Source organism: Amia ocellicauda, chromosome 9 (genome assembly GCF_036373705.1).
Source record: "Amia ocellicauda isolate fAmiCal2 chromosome 9, fAmiCal2.hap1, whole genome shotgun sequence".
NCBI classification, from domain to species: Eukaryota; Metazoa; Chordata; class Actinopteri; order Amiiformes; family Amiidae; genus Amia; species Amia ocellicauda.
Window position 1 is genome coordinate 17,568,075 of NC_089858.1, and position 23,132 is coordinate 17,591,206.

General features: G+C 45.1%; 1 protein-coding gene across 2 annotated transcripts in view; it reads right to left on the minus strand.

Moving 5' to 3' along the window:
* Positions 1 to 4,217: 4,217 nt before the first annotated feature.
* The window catches only part of cfdp1 (craniofacial development protein 1), a 40,654-nt gene continuing 21,739 nt past the window's right edge, over positions 4,218 to 23,132 (minus strand). For both annotated transcript variants that reach the window (XM_066713536.1, XM_066713537.1), the window contains exons 6-7: positions 14,334 to 14,492; positions 4,218 to 5,438 (exon numbers count right to left, since the gene is read on the minus strand). In XM_066713536.1, coding sequence (XP_066569633.1) covers positions 5,348 to 5,438; positions 14,334 to 14,492 — 250 coding nt within the window. In that variant the 3' untranslated portion in view covers positions 4,218 to 5,347. The remainder of the gene's footprint in view (positions 5,439 to 14,333; positions 14,493 to 23,132) is intronic.

Genomic DNA, 23,132 nt, shown 5'->3' on the forward strand with positions numbered 1-23,132 from the left:
ATATTCTTAGTGCACCATACACTGGATTACAGCATTTCATTCTCTATGGTTGTTTTGCTCACCCCCCTCCTACCCTGTAAATCAGGCTGCACCGTTCCTAACCCTCCCCATTTTCTCCCCTGGAACAAAGTTCTCCTAACTGGAAACCAATAAACGAGTGGGAACAGCGAGGACTGTGTGACACATTACCGTAACCTTGGAAACCTCTAAAAATTTGCCTGGAAGACACATTTTCAGTCCCAGGTGTTAAACTTTGCCCTGTCACACAGCATTTTCTTCAAGCATCAAGGGGTGGGAGTTATAAACAAACACAAAAGAAATGGATCAGACAGGATCACATTTCTTTGACAAAGACAATGGATGAAATATAGTAAAGCTCTACAAAAAAAAAAAAAAGCAAGATAGAATCAATCTGCCTAGTTTAGCTCTTTAATTTTCCCCAGCAGTTCTTCGACACGGCTCAGGTGATTAAGAGGAGAGTCGTGAAATGATCCCTTCTGGCTATGCAGTGCAGTGCGCTGCGTGGCTGGTCAGAGGGAAGCAGGTAGAATCCTGTTCTGAAGAATTTAATGACTTCATGCTAAAGGTTGTGTGGAATCGCACTGTAATGTGTTGGATCCACAGCTTTGCAAAGGAGCCCTCTTGCCACGGCTGAATGAGGAACCACAGGAAGATTCCTACAGCCATTATAGAAAGTCTTTCTCTGGTGTCAGAACTACAGTGAGCGCACAATGTGGGGTTTAGTGTCGTTTCAGAAGCACGGCCTTCCATACCTAATGAAACAAAAAAAAAAGTGTGGGGAATAAAAGCAGGGAAGATTTTTGTTTGCTTAGATCAGGCGAGGTACAGATAAAAATATTTTGGGTATTAGTACATTCGTCTACCTGGGTCATTCCCATTGGTTCCCGAAAAAGCTTTTATATACAAAACAAAAACAAAAACAAAAATGATTGAATAGTGCACTTCACCTCCCTGATAAGAGATCACAACTCTTGAGTTAGATATGCTGAAAGTCAAAGAACATTGTGTTATGGAAGAAATGATTGATACAGCTTTTCTGTAAACCACTGCCCTGCTGCTGCTGGAGCTCCTCCACTGATCTCAGTCTGAGCCCCAGACACACTCTGCTGCAGGAGCTATTGATTTTCTTCATATCAGGTTCACTTAAAGATGGTGCCGTCCCTCACGCCTGCTGGCAATCAGCCCTGTGCTCTGGATTTGTGACTTCAGCACCCTTAACAAAGGCTGGAGAGAGCGAAATGCAACACCAGCGCCTTTCACTCTAGTTTCTCTCTCTGGTAGCATTCTTATTTTTTGGTATTTGGTTGCCTTTTGTGGTTTGTTCAGTTGTTCGGTTCTTCTCCTCGTTTTCGTAATCTAAAATGTAATTAGCACCATGACCTTGAGGGATGCTGCTTCTCCTGCTCCTGACTCGGTTCCTTTCTTTAATAAAGTTAAACCGGAGAAGCAGATATTGATTTACTGCAAGTCATCTGAGACCACAACAGGAGGGTCCACACTAAAATAGAGAGCAAGAGAGAGAGAGAGAGTCAGTCGGCAGTCTCAGAGTGGTATTGTTGATTGGTGAGCCTGCTTCTCACATCTTTAAGGGGGAGGGAGGAAAAAATAAAAATGTCTACAACTGCTGCACTTAAATAAATATGAAGTTGACAGATCTCTGCACATCTCAATAGCACCTTGATTTCTCTGAGGGAATGCCAGTGCAAAACAGATGGTTTCCACAACAGACTGCTTTCAGTCTTATGCAAAAGCTTCAGAGCCTGTACATCAGCGCACTATCGTGCCTGTTTGACAGCCACTAAAAGGCGTGAACCGCTGTTTGTCCCAGCTGTGAACAGCCCTCCTGAGAGGCTGTTGTGAGCCATGTGGCCCTCGGTCTCCAAGCAGGATTGACCATTACCCAGTAAACACACTGCACAGTCTGGAGATGCCAGCCATAGTGCATTGTGGGGATTTCACTCCCTGTTCCTCACCGTGTGAAAGGAGATGCGCACTGTTGAAAAGAACCACCTCGTTGGGAGTGAGGCCGAGAGCTGATGCTGAAGCAGAAAACTTCCAGCTGGGAAAGTTGGCCTAATCCTCCTCTAAGCGGTGCAGAGAGGTTGATTTACCAGGTGCACCACATTCAAAATACAGAACAATTATTTAGTCTCTTAATTTCTTAAAAAAGAGATCTCAGCTTCTTGTCTTCTTCACAAATTTCAAGATCTTACAAAGGCAAACGCTAAAGTACGGATGCGTATTGCTGCCGCACGAAAAAAAAAAGATCACGTAATTATGTGATAACTATCACGTTTTTATGTGGTAGGGAATTATTACGTTATTACGTGATAGGGAATTGTCACATAATAACAGACTGAACTAGAATACCGGAGACAAAACAATGATGTCAGACGTTGAGGATTTTGTATGAACTTACTTTAGGTTGCTACTAACTCAATACTTATCCAATGACATTTTAAATCACAAACACAATCAATCTTAACAATATCTGTGAAAATAGCAACGCACCGTTTCGCTTTAATCAAAGTCCATGCGTCCAGATATTATTTACATCATCTTTATTTACACATTTTCTTCAAAACAAGGTACAGGTAGTTAAAACTGGTCTGTGACCCAACAATACACCATCTATGCCCCGCCCCATCCAATTTCCTGAACTATTTCACTCCTTCCCCTTTCTCACCCAATTATCAATTACATTAATGATCAAGTTATCAAATGAAAAATAATTGAATTATGTATACTCAATGCAACATACAGAAATACAAGTTAAACAAAACATATTATTATAAATGTTTATTAATACATAAATTGGCTCCTACAAACATTACTATTTGAAGATCAGGAATATGTAAGTGATCATGGACAAACAGAGCATGTCGATCAAACTGAATCTGGGACATCTCAGTAATAATCTAATAACTTAAAAATAGAAACTGCTCAATATGAATTATCCTGAACAAATGCACAGTATTTATATCGTCAGACTATCGTTTTAGCCTGGGTGGAAACACACATACACGCAGTATATATGACTCCCCAAGCTTATTTGTAACATTCACACATTATTATTATCTTGAGTAAAACAAACATACATAGACACACGCACAAAACATGCCTATGCACATGCTGGACTTAATATGTGTATTTTCTGAATATATGACCTCCATTCCTTGAAATGTCTAGTATAATCAGTATTTTACCACAGTGAAATTGCAGTATTATGGGATTTCATTTATAAAACAGCTTTGTTGAAAAACTTAAATTAAAATGTCAACCTTTGCACAATAAATGTACGTGTTGCTTAATTTAAGATAAACATTTTGCAAAATAATCGTTGTTTCGGATACACCTGAGTGTCCTAATGTTTATTATGACATGGTGTACACGAGCCAAATCTCTAACGTCTCACATCATTGTTTTGTCTCCGGTATTCTAGTTCAGTCTGTTATTATGTGACAATTCCCGATCACGTAATAACGTAATAATTCACTATCACATAAAAACGTAAATATATATATTTTTTTTTCCGTGTGGCAGCAATACGCTTCCGTACTAAAGACATCAGACTGCACCAGCAGCTGAAGAGTCCTGAGGCCCGGATTGCCAATTGCCTTAAAAAAGGGGGGAGGGGGCAGCTCGACCAGCCAGGCAAGGTGGAACCCACGGAACCCTGTTGAATGCAAAAACATTGGGAGAGGACAGATGCAGAAACCTTGCTTCCAGGACTCATCTGCTCTTTCCCTATGAGCGTGTAGGGCTTTATTGATTTATTATTGAGTGCATTCATCTGGGGGTGGAGCCCAGGAACGGTGCGGTGCGCAACTTGCGAAATTGTATCCAGGGAGCCGTGACCAGGTGGGAAGATCGGAGCCAGAGTGTCGGTGTATTTGCACTTGGCAGTCTGCTTTTGCTTGTTAGATCAGACATGGTTGAGATCTCAGGCCAGCCATGGTGATCTGGCATACAGAGGTCAGATCGAGCAACACTTTTGCCGCACAAAACCAATACGGGGAAAGGGCGACAGTCCTCCAGGAGCGCGGCCGTGGGCGCAGTGTGGAGCAGAGTGGCGTTTTCCTGCGAGAGACGGATGGGATTGAAAGGAAAGGTGGTACACTCCGGGACTCCAGGACCTGTCCCATCACAGGGCAAAGAGCAGAGTGCAAAAGAAACAAGGAAAACTTGCCCAGACAGAAACATATGTATGTATTTATTTATTTATTTAAACAATGTACAGTCCAACACTTTTATGCAGCTTCAAAATGAGAAAAACTAAAAACAAAAACACATTAAAGGATTCATTAACATCTAACACTCCATTTTTACTTTATTTATTATATTAATAAAAAAAAAACACAAACAAAATGAAAAGTGTCCCTGATTAAATATTTATCTACATGGAATTGCAGCTCATGCTGCCCCCTCTTCCGTGAATTACAACTGCTTACACTGTGATGGAAAGCAAAGATCTGAGTCTTGCGCCTCTGGGCCCTCCCACATGTTCCACAGCTGCCGTTCTATAAAGTCAGGCTGGCGATGCAGCAATTACAAGAGATCCATTAAAAAGTAATGTTTCAATATAAATTATTTTATCAGATGAGAGAGGGAGAGAGAGAGGGGGTGAATGAATGAATCTGCATTCAGCAAGCACATGACGCCCCCCCTCTTTGTCATGGTCAGTAGGTTAGTATCAACATGAGTTAAGTAAGCACTCTCCAAAAATCACAAATTCGGCGTGAATCGAGGGGGACGGGGGACAAGCGACATTTATACCGACATGGATTCAACACTGCCGTCTTCGCTCCCTCATCACTTATTCATACGCTATTCAAAACGAACTCATGCTGAATTGATGGCTCTTTATGTCACTGCCTGCCCCATTAGAATTCCAGGGGCGGCCCACCAGCGCCTCCGCCAACACCTCTCAACACGACCACACCGCACCTGCCTCACCACTGCAGCCCGTCTGCAGGGACAACCGTTGAGGAACAGTTTGAGAAGAGGCAACTGCGGACAGAAGATTTAAAAAAATAAATTAACTAATTTATTTTAATGAATTTGTTTTAGATATTTCTGTCCGGGGGATTTGGCATGGAGAATAGAGGTTTGTCTACTAAAATAAAACTGAAAACCCTACCAAACCAAATAAAATATGGAGAAAAAAAAAAAAAAAAGATGGGACATGCTTGAGGATTACAGACGCACGACAACATGCAGAAGGAGCAGGACGTGGCACCAGAGTGGAGGGGTGTGAGACAGTTATGTTTTGTGCTGCTCTCTTCTGCTACTAGAGGAGGAGGGGTAAGAGTAGGGCACCCCGCTGTCACCGCTTCATGTTGCCGAGTCGCACAGTCTTCTCCCTCTCGAATTGCCGCTGGTCCACTCGCTCGAGGAAGGCTTTCCTCTCCACGTATCTGAGGGGAGAAAAAAATAAAAATAAAGTATTTATATATATATATGTGTGGAAACACCCAGGGCAGGCCTTCATCCAGCAGTGGATCGATATGGGCTGATGGTGGCGATATATATAATAAAAAACATGGGACCCATATCACTAGGAGAAGCAGGGCCATACCCCTGTTTGGCATCTCAGAGGGCCCCTTGCCAGTCAGACTGTTGGTGCAGAGAGAATGGTGGGTCACCCCCCCGCAACTCCTGCTCACACACAAGTATTTTAAAACCAGGTCATCTGCAGACGGCTTAATTGGGGGGTATTTAAAAAGCAGCGAGGTGGACTCTGTTAACACTGGCGCCGGTGGGCGTTCAGGTTAACGTGCTGCTCTCAATTACAGTCCTCCAGCTGACATCTGGATCATAAATAGTGAGAGATGGAAGAAATCTACAGAATAATAAAACACACAAAAAAAAAACTGCTTACAGGTAACACTGTTTGCTTGTGACCCAGCAGTGGAATAGAAGCCAGCGATCTACGTGTACATTGTCCTAGGAGAGCCCGGCAACTGAGAAGGACCTGGTGTGGGGAAGAGAACCCTCTCGGGATGATGCCGGGACACTTGGCTGCACGAGATAACATGAACAAGATCGGACACCTTGCCCCACAGACAGGGATCCGAGCACTAAAAATAGTCAGGACTGACCTTTTTTGTCTAATAACCAGATGACGCTGAGGGAGTCGTGACTGACAGCAGTGTCGATCTGATGAAAAGCTCCTGTCTCCCTGTGCCACACTGGCAGCGGAGGGAGAAGCCTCAGTCCACGCAGGCCTGTGCCAGATCCCTGCCCAGGCTAGAGTTCCCAGGGTAGGGGAGGAGGCTGGGAGTGACACAAACCCCAAGTCCATAGTATCTTTTTGGAGAGAGGCAGCTTAAACAGTAGCAAAGGACAGATGAGCCCCTCCACCCAGCTGGCTCTGGGATTGGCCTAGATGGGGGAGGCAGCGTCTCAGGGCCGGGCTGACATTGGAGGCTGCCCAGCTACCAACCCAGCAACTACAGAGCCTGTGGTTGGTCCAGCATGACGGTTTTGGATCGCTCGCTGGCTGGGAGTGCTGCCTCGGCCTCGTCTGATCCACCCAAGGAGAAAACCACATTTCATGATTTAAAAAAAAAAGGATAGTAATTTGGAGTGTCAAAGTTATTTATTTTTAAACCTTTCCTTTAATCTGCATTTCAGTGCGGGAACGTTCGATTCAGATTGAAACCCGCAGCAGAGAGGGCGTCGTGCCCCAGATCACTACCCTGTCAGGGTAACACGAAGGGTTAAAGATAACCACGGTGTCGTTAGTGGCCGCTTCCCTCACTGTGGTGGTGATGTCATTCTGCAGTCCCTGGAGGGGCACAAAGAAGCCCATTGTCCCAAGTGGGACTCCTGCAGTACAGGATGGCTGAGTGAGTGCAAGCAGACAGAGACACGAATGACAGGAACTGCACAAAGCTCTGCCATCGCTGCATCTTACATTGAACTGGTGGCCCCCCGCTGACCTCACAGGTAAAGGACAAACGTACGAGACACAAAAATGAATAAATATATATATATATACTGTGAGAACAATGTCAAATATTCCCTGCTGCTGCTGCAACAACTAGGACAAAAACTTCTCCAGGGTTCAACTTGGGCTGAAAGACTCAGAAGTAAATATGGATCTCAATTTAAAAACCAGTGCGTTCAGCTCCAGCCTGGCCTACATTGAGGTCCTCCTCATGGTATCTCTCTCGATGACACGCAGATGCATTTTATTAGCGGCTCTGACAATGGGACTCTCTAGGGCTTTACTGCCAATTAACCCAGCTAGATGGAGAGAGCGAAACTGCTGGAACACGAATACAGCCTGGGAGGAGTCCTGCTCCCCCTACACAACGCCCTGGATTAGCACAGCAGAGGCCTGGGCCCCGACTGATCGGCCCGCGTGAGCCAGACAGTGCAATGTAAGGTAGACAGAGAAAGGTCTGTGCTGTCTTTTAATTTTTTTGCAAAAGTAGGATAAGAGGACCGAATGTGTCAGTCTCTGTATACATCCTCTTGCTTTCCCCTCTGTCGGGCCGCGGACACCAGCGCACTAGACGCAAAGATTTCGAACCGAAGTAGAGGGTGAATAATATACGGAGAATTTGTTCCACCTGAGCCTGTGAGCTTAATGCGAGTTGACGGAACAAACCTGAGGGTTTCAAACTCTGATCATTTACCAGGAGGCTTTTAGCCCGAAAAGGAGAGCAACGCCAACAGCGCATTAACAGGGGTGGTGGGGGATACACAGGAGAATTGCGCTGGGCTCCGTTAACACTCGACTGCCTCTTCTCTAACTCAGCACAGTATTAACATGACACTTCAAACACACGCTGTTGCTCATGGAAGGCGCGTGAACAGAGAGGCCGGCCCGCAAACCAGCGCTCTTCTCTGTCCTCCAGGCCGAGTTTCTTAGCAGGAAGTTTGCTTTGGCCCTGTTGTAATGTATAATTCTCTTATATATATACACTCACCTAAAGGATTATTAGGAACACCATACTAATACTGTGTTTGACCCCCTTTCGCCTTCAGAACTGCCTTAATTCTACGTGGCATTGATTCAACAAGGTGCTGAAAGCATTCTTTAGAAATGTTGGCCCATATTGATAGGATAGCATCTTGCAGTTGATGGAGATTTGTGGGATGCACATCCAGGGCACGAAGCTCCCGTTCCACCACATCCCAAAGATGCTCTATTGGGTTGAGATCTGGTGACTGTGGGGGCCAGTTTAGTACAGTGAACTCATTGTCATGTTCAAGAAACCAATTTGAAATGATTCGACCTTTGTGACATGGTGCATTATCCTGCTGGAAGTAGCCATCAGAGGATGGGTACATGGTTGTTCATAAAGGGATGGACATGGTCAGAAACAATGCTCAGGTAGGCCGTGGCATTTAAACGATGCCCAATTGGCACTAAGGGGCCTAAAGTGTGCCAAGAAAACATCCCCCACACCATTACACCACCACCACCAGGCTGCACAGTGGTAACAAGGCACGATGGATCCATGTTCTAATTCTGTTTACGCCAAATTCTGACTCTACCATCTGAATGTCTCAACAGAAATCGAGACTCATCAGACCAGGCAACATTTTTCCAGTCTTCAACTGTCCAATTTTGGTGAGCTTGTGCAAATTGTAGCCTCTTTTTCCTATTTGTAGTGGAGATGAGTGGTACCCGGTGGGGTCTTCTGCTGTTGTAGCCCATCCGCCTCAAGGTTGTACGTGTTGTGGCTTCACAAATGCTTTGCTGCATACCTCGGTTGTAACGAGTGGTTATTTCAGTCAAAGTTGCTCTTCTATCAGCTTGAATCAGTCGGCCCATTCTCCTCTGACCTCTAGCATCAACAAGGCATTTTCGCCCACAGGACTGCCGCATACTGGATGTTTTTCCCTTTTCACACCATTCTTTGTAAAACCTAGAAATGGTTGTGTGTGAATATATATATATACACACATACACACATACATACATACATACATACATTATATACATATATATACACTCACCTAAAGGATTATTAGGGACACCTGTTCAATTTCTCATTAATGCAATTATCTAACCAACCAATCACATGGCAGTTGCTTCAATGCATTTAGGGGTGTGGTCCTGGTCAAGACAATCTCCTGAACGCCAAACTGAATGTCTGAATGGGAAAGAAAGGTGATTTAAGCAATTTTGAGCGTGGCATGGTTGTTGGTGCCAGACGGGCCGGTCTGAGTATTTCACAATCTGCTCAGTTACTGGGATTTTCACGCACAACCATTTCTAGGGTTTACAAAGAATGGTGTGAAAAGGGAAAAACATCCAGTATGCGGCAGTCCTGTGGGCGAAAATGCCTTGTTGATGCTAGAGGTCAGAGGAGAATGGGCCGACTGATTCAAGCTGATAGAAGAGCAACTTTGACTGAAATAACCACTCGTTACACCGAGGTATGCAGCAAAGCATTTGTGAAGCCACAACACGTACAACCTTGAGGCGGATGGGCTACAACAGCAGAAGACCCCACCGGGTACCACTCATCTCCACTACAAATAGGAAAAAGAGGCTTCAGTTTGCACAAGCTCACCAAAATTGGACAGTTGAAGACTGGAAAAATGTTGCCTGGTCTGATGAGTCTCGATTTCTGTTGAGACATTCAGATGGTACAGTCAGAATTTGGCGTAAACAGAATGAGAACATGGATCCATCATGCCTTGTTACCATTGTGCAGGCTGCTGGTGGTGGTGTAATGGTGTGGGGGATGTTTTCTTGGCACACTTTAGACCCCTTAGTGCCAATTGGGCATCGTTTAAATGCCACGGCCTACCTGAGCATTGTTTCTGACCATGTCCATCCCTTTATGACCACCATGTACCCATCCTCTGATGGCTACTTCCAGCAGGATAATGCACCATGTCACAAAGGTCGAATCATTTCAAATTGGTTTCTTGAACATGACAATGAGTTCACTGTACTAAACTGGCCCCCACAGTCACCAGATCTCAACCCAATAGAGCCTCTTTGGGATGTGGTGGAACGGGAGCTTCGTGCCCTGGATGTGCATCCCACAAATCTCCATCAACTGCAAGATGCTATCCTATCAATATGGGCCAACATTTCTAAAGAATGCTTTCAGCACCTTGTTGAATCAATGCCACGTAGAATTAAGGCAGTTCTGAAGGCGAAAGGGGGTCAAACACAGTATTAGTATGGTGTTCCTAATAATCCTTTAGGTGAGTGTATATATATATATATATATATATAAAATGGTTTTTAAACATGCATTTGAACCTTAAAAAAAAAAAAAAAAAGACGCAACGATCACAGACGTGTAATACTAAAGAATTAGCGTTTAGCACAGTCTGGAAACAGTCACGTCCCGCTGTACTGGGTTTGCAATATATATGCTGCAACCCACACACACTCCACTACTGGGAGTTGCGCATCTCTCTGTAATTAGCACAAACACACACACACAAGCCTTTTGCAAACAGACTGACACGCAAATTTTGTCCTTAGAAAAAAAAACACCAAAAAAATGGCAACATGACTCGTTAGATAAATAAACATAAATATATAGTTAATTGCCCTTTCACTGGAATCTCATTACCATTAAGTACATTATATCCTGTTGTACTGGGACAGCGGGGAAAATACGGATGGCAGGTGGCCACACTGCATGTAATCGGATGTGTTTGCCTGATTGTTGGTCTTGGTGACTCCTGCAATTGTTTCAGTAAATAGCCAGAGGAATTCCAGGCCCTCCTGGTTCACCCCAGAGATGCTGTTAAAGGGTGAGGGCAGGTATTATGACCAGGCAATGACATGTTTCCTCTTCTGTGCCACTGCATGGCACTACCAGCATAGTATAAGGTACAATCCATTGCTTCTGGAGGTAGGAGGCTTGTCCCATGTAATTTGGCAGAATATATATTTTTTGGGAGGGGGGGAAATCGGATAATTATGGGTCACAGCTGTTTAATGTTTAAAAGCTCGTGTAAACCTGTTTTTCCCCCTCCGAACAAACCTCCAGTTCTATAATCTCACTTTACACACTCCATACTTTTGAACTGCAGACCTGGCGGGCAATGCTTCCCTCTGCCACTCAGGGCATTGTGTTCTGCCACATGGGGTGGATAATACTTCTCGCTGCACTTAAAAAAGAAAAGAAAAAAATAGACGGGTTTCCAATTTGTTTTGTTCCGGTACAATTCAGATATGGAGGTGTTACGCACTTATTGTATTAAGAGGCTCTTAGTGTTTGTCTTACTCATTAAAAGGGATGTGCATGCCAGGGTGCCCCTCAGGCAGTCCGTACTGTGATCACAATGTGCTCTTTCATTACAGGCCATAATACAACAATTTGAACCCATTAGGTCTCACAGTTATAATTTAGCGTGTCCCATATTACTCTATTGTACAGTAAACCCTTAGGTCTCAGGCTGTCTTTAGAAATATAGTGAGTACAATTAAAAACAGCTGTGTGTAGTTCGCCTTTTTATTTTTTGTTCTCGCTTCCATGTCATTGTAAAGCATCTTACAGCTGACATCAGCAAATGCCCTATACTGCTACACTGGCACAATGGCACACGTGATCCAGTTCACCAGTGTAACTCCAGTCCCAGGCATGGCTTACTGGGCAACTTTTCAAACAGGCCAGGAGATGATTCTTCAGTAACAATAAATCAACCAGAGCTCTGAGGTGATCCCTGGGGTTCGAGTGTAGACCCGCGCGTGGATGGGGTTTCCCTGCCAGTCAGGCCGTCAGCAGACGGTTACAGTCCTAAAGCACTTGTCTCTACATACTGGCTAGGCACACTGATCCCCTCCGAGCTGCAGCTCCTCTCCAACAGGCTGGGACAGATCCAGAGATTGCTCTGATGTTGCTTCCCAGGCTGCTTCACGTTATCGGTGTCTGGCAGGATCAAAACATTTATCGTTCCTCTTGGTTTGTTTTTGCTCAGCACTGTCTATCTCAATATGAGAAGCGTCCTCGCTGACACCTGCAGTGCAGTCAGCGCTGTTTGTTTCTTCATCTCCCCCTGCCACCCCCCTCATCCACAGAGCACCAATAACTAGCCAAGTAAGCAAATGTATCTCAGCATGAACACTCACACACTGTGGAAAAGCACTCTTCCCTGATAGAGATATTGCACAGCGTCTTGTCTTACTCTAATATCTGTCTGGAACAGTGAGAAGTGAAGTGTAACTTGTCCCCGTACCCCCCGCCTATTTTCTGCAGTCTCTAAATCGCTCTCTCCCTCTTTCTACCCCTTCTATTCGCTCTCTCTTTCCCTCTCCCTCTCCCTCTATCACACTCTCTGTCTCTCAGGGACCCATTTGCAGTGCCACTGCCACTAATGCAGTTCCTGATAGTAATTGTAATTATTGCTAAACGTTTAAAGCACAATGATGGTATTGATATCGCAGGGGTCTTGATAGGTCAAGCAGCTATAATATATGCCTAATTTAAAAGCAATGAACCTTGGCGAGGCTGTGGGAGGATGAAAAAGGCTTGGAGTGATTGCAGCTACACGCACGTCCCACCGTCTCGGGCTGGTCTATGAGCGTTAACGGTGCGGTGGAGCACAGATCAGAGTCCCAAAAGACTGGGGACAGCACGCCGCTCTGTTTTCCATCCATGGGGTAGCGGCATGGGCCAAAAACTTCACGCTCATTCCCAAGCAGGGCTGTCTTCCACAGAGCACGACTCTGAGAGCTTGCCTCTGCTGGGCTGAGAGTTGAGACTTGTGACTGATGCCCCTTGTAAACTGCTCAAGCGGAGCTCCAAGACGAGGAGGGGTTTAGCCGTGGAAACATGTCTTTATAACATATAATTTATGTGAAAGAAGATCTCATAATTATCTGCTGGCATGTGCTAACGCACGATTATGCAATTTTCCATGTATAGAATTACGGTGTGTGATTTATTTGATTTTTTCACAGCCACGTAGGGCCTGTCACACTAATAGCCATCACTCTCACGTTCTTTCCTCCACTCTCCTGCCTGTGGCCCTGATCAATCACCGTGCAGCTCCGACACCCATGTCCACTACACTTAAGCAATGTGCTCCAGAAGCACACGGTCCGATGAGCCAGTTTGCTTTGTTGGGCGATTGGGGTGGCTTGAGAGCTGAGAGCATGCAGACACACCGATCTGCACTGGGAGGCCATCTTTGTTACAGAGGAATTGACGTAACCTGGAAAGTACAGTTCTGCTGACTTGCTCCTACTAAAAGCTTTGCAATTAACCCCAACTCCTGCCACAGGCCCACTTTGTAATCAGAGACTGCAGGTTATTTATGGTTACTGGAAATTAGAAAACAGTGCGAGCAGTGACCTGACATTTCATGGCGCAACCTCAGGTACAAAACTTATTCCGCATCTAAATAAAGATTTATTATTCTTATTATTACTACTTTTTATTACAGTGTACAGACCTTTACCAATCCATTAAGTTTATGAAGCACAAGAAAAGGGGGAAAAAGGCAGCAAGGATCATTAGTCAGTACCTGGAATTGCCAATTAATTTATTCATCTGTGTAGACAAAAACCTTGCAGCAATAACACGGCCCTGTCTGAGAGACGTGTAAATCATGACAGTTCCACTAATGGGAAACAGCAGCCAGGGAAGCCAACACTGTACACCAACCACACATGCCACAGCAACCACACACTCCACAGCAACCACATCTTAAAACTAATCTGGGACTGAGTCCTGGAGCCAGGTAATCCCTCAGGCACCCTGTAAACAGAGTCTCGGCTGGGTGTCTGTCAATTACTTTCCTGTATTATTGATTTCTTCTCGCTGGAGAGGACCAAAAAGAAAAAAAAAAGACACCTTTCTGAGAGTTTCAGTCCAGTGAGCCTTAAAATACAAATTTCAGAAAAAACAAACACCAAATATATGGACACTGTGCTCGGGCAGCCTGGGGACTCATTCTACAGCACAGAAGGCAAAAGATCTTTGCTTGCCTTGGATGGGTTTTATTTGTAATATTTTGCATTTTTAATTTCCCTTGTAGGTGATGATCATTGCTGTGCCCCAGCTAGAGAGGCCCATGTGGTGACACAGCTTGGCACACAGTGGCACTCTGCCTTCCTGCCCTGAGCCGCAGGGTGACCGGGGGCTCGGACCAGCAGGAGCAGGAGGTCAAGCTGGAGGTCATGGGGGGCTGACACAAGACAGCAGAGAGCATGTCAGGGGACACCACCACTACAGGGTGCATCAGGGCAACAGCAGAGGGGGCCTGTGTAATCAGGGTGATATTCTTTGCACAACTGGCTGTGCTGTGCCATCAGGCCAGCGCACCCCCCCACCCCCACTCCCCACACACTCCCTGGCTGTTTCAAAGTGACTCACCCCTCTTTGCCTCGGTTGTGGATGGCCAGCTCGTCCGAGATGCCCTCCTCACTCTTGAAGGTGTCCCAGTCCAGCCGGGACTTCTCCAGCGTGCTCATCTTCTGCTTCTTGCCCCCAATGCGGTTCAGGATGCTGCTCATTCCCACCGGCCTCTTCACACTGAGGAGAAAGCAAAGGAAAACCACCGTCACACTCGGCAAGACCGGACTCATACACCGAGACAGAGACACCAAAACAGGGACACCAAGACCCTGACACCGAGACAGGGACATGGACATGGAGACAGGCACAGTGAGACAGGGACACTGGTACTCTGACACCGGGACACCTTGACCCTGACACCCTGATACTGTGACAGGGACACTGACAAAAGGACACCGAGACAGGGACACCACTCACTACAGGACTGGGCTATCCTGTAAAAACACTGACCATACTTTGCATTCTGAACGCCATTCAGGACCGTTTGCTATTTCCTTCTATACTTCGGAACAAATGAGAACACTGTGAGCAGTAAGTACATTTTGTCACATGTGTAATGAACCTATATGTATGTACGCATTTAAGCATGCCTGAATTTGTATATATATATATATATATATATATATATATATATATATATATATATATATATATATTTTTTTTTTTTTTTAAACTATATATAGAAATACACATCCATTATGGACTACTAAAACCAGAGACAACAGGTGAAAGAAAGAGGCATCTTCTTCCCTGGGCCGCCCGTGGCTGATCAACAGGATCCCATCAAACGCAGATCGTCTCTCTTTAATTGGGGGAAGATTGATATGTATAATTAATTTGGTATAACAACGTGTTGCCTGTTGGTAACTGTTGGTAGGGAGGTGGGGTTGAACTATATGGATTGAGTAGTCCAGTCTGTGCAGGTAACAAAGATGCATTTCTGCAATCAATTAACCTTTCCAGCTACCTTAAAATTGCACAAAGCCATGCCCCCCCCCCCACCCCCGCTGGTCGCTTCCTGTGCTCATTAACTACAAAAGGAGATCCTGTTTTCTGCCATCCAGCTGGAGGATGACCCAATTAGCGTTGGCCTGGCAAGGGCTCTTCAAATACCAGAGCTTTGTCCTTAAGAGAGTTTGATCTCACTATTATTATTAAATTAAACGAAAAAGGGACTCGACTGATTAAAGTAGCACCCACCCAGGATTGCTGTGCCAATCCTCATTATGGGCTAGAAGAGGAAGTGGTGCTTTGGAGATTATTAGAATGAGTGGCCACAGTGGCCCATGCTCTCCCAATCCGAGCCATCACCCTCACAGTGAGCTCTCTCCATTCTTTTCATTTTCTCCCTCTTCGGCACGCCACACTGAACAGGATTATTATAGATCCATCGCTGTAACGCCTCCATCAGGTGTTCATCACTACACAGGGGGCCACAGCACACTGTCATTCTGTTCCTGCAAGCGTTCGTCCTCGTCATCTTACTTCACCACTTCCCCGGTACATCGGATCTCTGATTGAAGCCAGTCTCGCTCAGGAGATATTGATGTCAGTGTCATTAACTTGGTTTGGCCAATATTAATCCTAATAAACTAACAACGACAACAGAAAATCCTCCAGAAAGAACCTAACCTGAGACATAAAACACATACACAGGAGGACTAAAACAGGAATTTCAGAACAGGATGAAAATCAGAAGATCGAGCACTTCTGAACCCTGGCGGTGAGATACCAGGCGTTCTGTGCACTGTGGAGCCGGGGGCGGCGGTTAGGGGGGCAGTGTGGCGACAGCTGTGGTTCCCCTGGGACCAGTCTATTGAGCTCCAACTGCGACAGAGAGAAATGCTGCAATTATAGATTAATCCATTCCCAGCAAGTCTGTGGACACTTCACAGAGGAATAGAAACCAGAGACGGGCTGGATTTTCAAAATAACAAGAAAACGTATTCATCTTATTATTCGATTAATTTTTTTTTAATGCAATTTTGGTGTAATAACACATTGGTACCTCAGCATCACATCATTTCCTTTCTCTGCGCAGGGTTGACAATGCAATGCATTGCCTCTTATAACACATCCTGTGCAACAAAGCTCTACCAGCAAAAACCATGCATCACATCAGTGAAGACAAGCTATGCACGTTCTTTTTTTAGGACGCTACACATGCATAACTCTCATGAGGGCGGACACAGACATACAGTTAGGTCCATAAATATTTGGACAGTGACACAATTGTCATCATTTTGACTCTATACGCCACCACAATGGAAGGCAAAACACCCCAAGAACAAGCAGGAACTAAAGACAGCTGCAGTACAGGCCTGGCAGAGCATCACCAGGGAAGAAACCCAGCATCTGGTGATGTCTATGGGTTCCAGACTTCAGGCAGTCATTCACTGCAAAGGATTTTCAACCACGTATTGAAACTCACAATTTCATTCATGATTTTGTTAGTTTGTCCAAATAGTTTAGAGCCCCTAAAATTTGGGGGACCACATATAAAAATGGGTGTAATTCCTACACTGTTCACCCAATTTGGATGTAACTACCCTGAAATTAAAGATGAAAGTCAACACTTAAAGCATATCTTAATCGTTTCCTTTCAAATCCATTGCGGTGGCATCAGGGGAGTTTGGAGTCTTCAAGTTTTAGGGGAGCTTCGAACCGGTATCCAGGATCGGGGGGTGGGGGTTGTTTTGGGGTTGTTGTGTTTTGCAGAGTTACTTCTTCATTCTTGGATTCTTTTGTTGTACTATTTTCAGGGGGGCTGAGAGAAAATACAAGGGGCGGCTGACGGTGTTTTGTCGGACTGTTTGACTGCGCCGTTACTTCATATTGGATTATTTTAAGGGGGGCTGAGAGAACATACAGGCCTAAATAGGGACTAGCAACGCCCCTGGGTGGTATACAAAGCCAAAATGATGACAATCGTGTCACTGTCCAAATAATTATGGACCAAACTGTATATTGACACCACGACAGAGAAGATGTTAGAAGCTTGATTTTCTCACCAAAATAAAACCCAGATTAAATTCCACCAACTGTGTTTAAGTAGGGGAATAAAAACAAAAAAGTTATGTGATTGTTTACAAACCTCTGCTGGATCCTCCTAATTATGCGCCTTTGACCTTTTCCGGGTATTTATTTATTTATTTATTTAAATCAAAGCCTTTCAAAACCAGTAACCTCTGCCTTAATAAACACCGCCCTGCATCACAACGTTCCTCAGTCAACAGGAAGGGATTAGTGATCTGGACTGTAAAGTGTGTTTACATTGATCTGGGCCTTATCCACACTGCTCCAACAACCAGATCTCTGGCTCAGGTCCTGCAGCTACAGATGTCACAGCAATTAAGTACTTTCATGACACATCACATCAGTAGTTTAAAAACTAAATCTGATAAGAAAAAAGCAAACAAACAACAAAATAAGTAAAAAAAAAAAAAAAAAAGGGTTCCAGTTTCAAGTTTACTGCTTGAGAAGTGTTTACTGATGAGAAAGCAGATTGCAGCGCAGGGTGGAGGAGGAGGCAATGGAATCCGAAACAGGAATATAAAAAATAAAATAATAAAAATTGATGCTGTAAGAATGTCTCCAGCCTTGTTTTTTTAATTATTTTAATATCAGAATTCCTGCAAGCGTCTAGCCTGTTTCCCTCTGCCTGAACAATAGGTTTTTATTCTATTTTATTTTATTACCCTTTCTATACAGTGGTTCTGGTTCGCTGGCAGGATGAAATGTTAAACGATCTGTATCGCAGAGCTGAACACATTGTGTAACCAGCCTCCAGTTACACGCCGATAACATCACATGTTGCCGCTCGCCACCGCGACTGGCTGGGCTGCCGATACGGAGCAAGAGATGCTGGGCAGAGTGCTTTTCACCCCCTACGCTCCCACGTGCTGACGCAGGTCCTCACACCTGTCCGTTTCCCGCTCAGCAGCTCGGGCAGTAATGTGAGGCCACGGAGGAGAGAGGAGCAGTGGATTTCCGCAGAAGAAATACACCCCCCCGCCAAATAAATAAATAGCACTGCTTGTCATTCATATCTCCAGTTTTGTCTTTTCAGTGTGTGTGTCATTGTGCATGTGTGGTTGTGTATGTGTGTGTGTGTGTGTGTGTGTTACTATGCATGTGTTGGTGTTTGTGTCCTTGTGTGTATGATTGCTGTGTATGTGTGCTGGTTTTCTGTGTGTGTGTAATTGTGAGAGTTAGTGTGTGTGTGTGTGTAGCAGAGCCTTACTGCATAGAACTGCACCAGGTGGCTGGGCAGCTCTGTGACATGCGGAGACAGCAGGGGAATCGGATGGCTCATTTTATGCATCTTTTCAACCACAAAGGTCACCACACACCTACTAACACATCGATGAGGAGGTGAATATCTAAATATAGAACACGAGGCTAGTTCTAATAATAATCTCCCAGCCTGCTGCAGGTCTGTATTTCTTACAGGAAGAAGTGATGCACAGGGTTTTACACAAACATATATATATACACTCACCTAAAGGATTATTAGGAACACCATACTAATACTGTGTTTGACCCCTTTCGCCTTCAGAACTGCCTTAATTCTACGTGGCATTGATTCAACAAGGTGCTGAAAGCATTCTTTAGAAATGTTGGCCCATATTGATAGGATAGCATCTTGCAGTTGATGGAGATTTGTGGGATGCACATCCAGGGAACGAAGCTCCCGTTCCTCCACATCCCAAAGATGCTCTATTGGGTTGAGATCTGGTGACTGTGGGGGCCAGTTTAGTACAGTGAACTCATTGTCATGTTCAAGAAACCAATTTGAAATGATTCGACCTTTGTGACATGGTGCATTATCCTGCTGGAAGTAGCCATCAGAGGATGGGTACATGGTGGTCATAAAGGGATGGACATGGTCAGAAACAATGCTCAGGTAGGCCGTGGCATTTAAACGATGCCCAATTGGCACTAAGGGGCCTAAAGTGTGCCAAGAAAACATCCCCCACACCATTACACCACCACCACCAGCCTGCACAGTGGTAACAAGGCATGATGGATCCATGTTCTCATTCTGTTTACGCCAAATTCTGACTCTACCATCTGAATGTCTCAACAGAAATCGAGACTCATCAGACCAGGCAACATTTTTCCAGTCTTCAACTGTCCAATTTTGGTGAGCTTGTGCAAATTGTAGCCTCTTTTTCCTATTTGTAGTGGAGATGAGTGGTACCCGGTGGGGTCTTCTGCTGTTGTAGCCCATCCGCCTCAAGGTTGTACGTGTTGTGGCCTCACAAATGCTTTGCTGCATACCTCGGTTGTAACGAGTGGTTATTTCAGTCAAAGTTGTTCTTCTATCAGCTTGAATCAGTCGGCCCATTCTCCTCTGACCTCTAGCATCAACAAGGCATTTTCGCCCACAGGACTGCCGCATACTGGATGTTTTTCCCTTTTCACACCATTCTTTGTAAACCCTAGAAATGGTTGTGCGTGAAAATCCCAGTAACTGAGCAGATTGTGAAATACTCAGACCGGCCCGTCTGGCACCAACAACCATGCCACGCTCAAAATTGCTTAAATCACCTTTCTTTCCCATTCAGACATTCAGTTTGGAGTTCAGGAGATTGTCTTGACCAGGACCACACCCCTAAATGCATTGAAGCAACTGCCATGTGATTGGTTGGTTAGATAATTGCATTAATGAGAAATTGAACAGGTGTTCCTAATAATCCTTTAGGTGAGTGTATATAAATAAATAAATAAATATATATATATATATTTATATATGTATTCACACATACATATTCGTATTTCAGTATTTATACTATAAAATACGACTCAAATGTCACACACTTGCCAAAACATTCACAAAAACATCTTCAATATTAATGTTCAGTTGCTAATCTGCAGAAGGTGACCCAAGCCAAGAACTCTCAGTCTCAGCTCTCGAGCGGCAGAAGAGAACCGGAGGGCAATGCACTTTTCCGACCGTGCACCTGGCTGCTGAAGAGTGGGATCACTGGAGCGTACAGGAGTGGAACTGAAGCCAGACAAGAAAAAAGAAAAGAGTGTGTGTGTTTTGGGGGGGGTGCTGGTCTGGCAAAAATAAACTAAAGTAAGCTAAAATAAACATTAGATTCTAACATATATGATCAAATGAAAACGAAAAACTGAACACCTTTCTGCTAGGGATTTGATCTCTGTTCCTGCCAGGCAGTTTTACTTCTCCGTACTTCTCTGGGGTATTCCCAGGCCCTCTGCTTTACCCACAGTTCCTCTGACCTGCATCAACACTGCATGCAGCCCCTGGTCCTCACCCCGTGGGGAGTTGCTGTGTATGTCTGTAGGTACCTACTCTACGACCCCAGTATAAGAAAACAGATGCACAGAAGCACGTGTCGCCGGACTGGAGTGTTCCTCAGCCTTCCCGAGGCCATTGGATCCGAGGCTTGCAGCTGAGGCCGGGAACAGAGAGCAATTTGGAGAGCAAGAGCTGAGCAAGAGGCCAGCAGAACACAGACGCCCTCCTCTCCACATGGCTGCCCATTTCCTGGTGTTTATATAAATCTCAACATGTCAGAGGGAAGAGGGAGAGAGAGGGAGAGGAGAGGAGGGGGATTTAAAGGACTGCTGTCACGGTCTGGCAGGTGTGCAGTCAGTAACTGAGTCCTCATCCTCCTCTTTCTCCTAATGAACATATCTCCTGCTCTTTTTTCTGTTTCTCTTTCCCACCAGCTGACTTATTGTCAAGCACTCCCAGTCAACCCCAGCTGCCCCTCCTCACTGCAGCCGGCTTGGCGAGACTCCCCATCTGACAGCATCGCACAACACTACATTGCAGAATAATTATATAGTACGAGTAAACAAGTAGTACAAACAAGGACCTTCATGTTGGATTCTTGATGCAATATCAGACCATGTTCAACCGACCACCAGTCAGCAAGTCAGAATCAACTTAAAGTAGGCAGTCTTGAAATAAATAAAAAAACAGATAGGTGGATAGATGGACAAAGAGATGGAGAGAGAGAGATCTAGATTTGTCCCCTAAGTGTTCCTTTGCTGGTCTGAGGCAAAGGGAAGATCCATAAGGAATGAAATTGTTAGTGTCAGGGGGAAAATATGTTTGTTAAAAGATTGTGTTTGTCTATGAGCGCGTCTGTAAAATGCAAACCCAAATTCCTTCTTGAGTGACAACCCCTACAGAGGGTCAAGCGGCCCACTGATCGGGTCTCAAATTCACACAGTAACACCTCCGTGTGTGCCTCTTGCGTACGTGTCTGCACAAGTTTGTTAAGAAACATTAGAGAAAGCTCCTGGATCTGCGTTTCGTAACACAATAACAGAGATAAAGACGCAGCAAAATGAGGTCAATAGCAGGCATGCACACTCCAGCGCAGAGAGACACTGCCGGGGATGTAAAGCACAAAGAATAAAAAAGACACAAAAGTCCTCTCCACGTCAGGCTGTGTCGCTCGTAGTGTTTTCTCCGTCTCTGTTTTTAAAACGAAACAAACCAAACCCACAGTCGCTGCTCCTCCCATCAGAGGGACGGACTTCACAGCGGCCTGGTTTTGCAAAAAAAGCTCTAAGGACGGATGCGTCCGGCACGGCATGGCACGACACGGCGCTTAAGCCAGTGGAACTGAGGCATTAGTTCGTGTGTCAGCACAAAGGACCAAAGAAAGTAAGATTTGTTGCTTCTTTTTCCACTCGCAAACAGAATGGAGCTTGGAGGGAAAGAGAAAAAACAAATCTGTCTGAATATGCTGCTATATTTATAGAATGCATCAGTCGAAACACAAAACAAAAGGCAAAACAAAAAAATATATATACAAAAAAAATCAATACAGAAACACCTTGCAGCGAGATCCCCCCCCACCCCCCAATAGAATATAAGGTATCTGAAAGAAGACTTGTTCCCGACAATTTCTACAGTCCTTACCCATCACTGCGCACAGCCTGGGAGATGCCACCCCACAGCGGGCAGCACAGCTCAACTGTGGCGAGTGGTCTTGAGTGTCCAATCAAATGCCATCAAACGTAATGTAATCAAATCTGCTTAAAGGAATCAAATAAAACAAAGAAACAATGCCCACATACTTGCAACCCTTGATCCTATGGAAGGAGAGCCATTTAATTTCCAAAGCTTTTAAGGATGCCGGACATTGGAGAGGGAGCTGGGCCGGGGAGGGAAGGGGGTGGCTGTAATTGTGAGGGCGGAGAGGAGGGGGTGGCGGTGATGCGAGGGAGCGCAGCATGGGGTTCGGTCAGCTCTGCTCTAGCAGGAGACGGAAACGGCGGCCGCACAGGTCTCAGGTTAATCACCAGTCCTCACATGGCTGCGTCTCGAACAACAACAGCGTCAGCAGCAGCATGCCTAATTTAACACAGAACTCACAGCTGGCCAGCTTGCCACAAGATCTGCTCTGAAACAACCTCTGAACCGGCCCTTTCCCATGCTGCACAGGGCATTACCAGGTTTAACAGACATGGGAGGCGATGCATAGTGGTGGTAGTGGTGGTGGGGGGGTGTAACTCTCACTCAGTGTGTACAGGCCCCTTCCAATGGGGCTAGGCCATAGAAACACCCCTTTATTCTGTCGGCAAATTCAGGGAGGGGGGCAACAAAAACAGGAATACATTACAAATGCATGTGTCTCCATGCAGACTTCCAGCAAGAGGTCTTTACCCTGCATTCGTCTGCAGGCGCTTTGGCAGCACAGGGGCTGAATGGGGACATACACCCCCAATGAAGGCTGGTGTCCCTGGTGCAGACTGATACACCGGCGGTATGAGGATTTAAACCTGTACTGACACTAAATCAATATCCAATTAGAGTTTATTGAT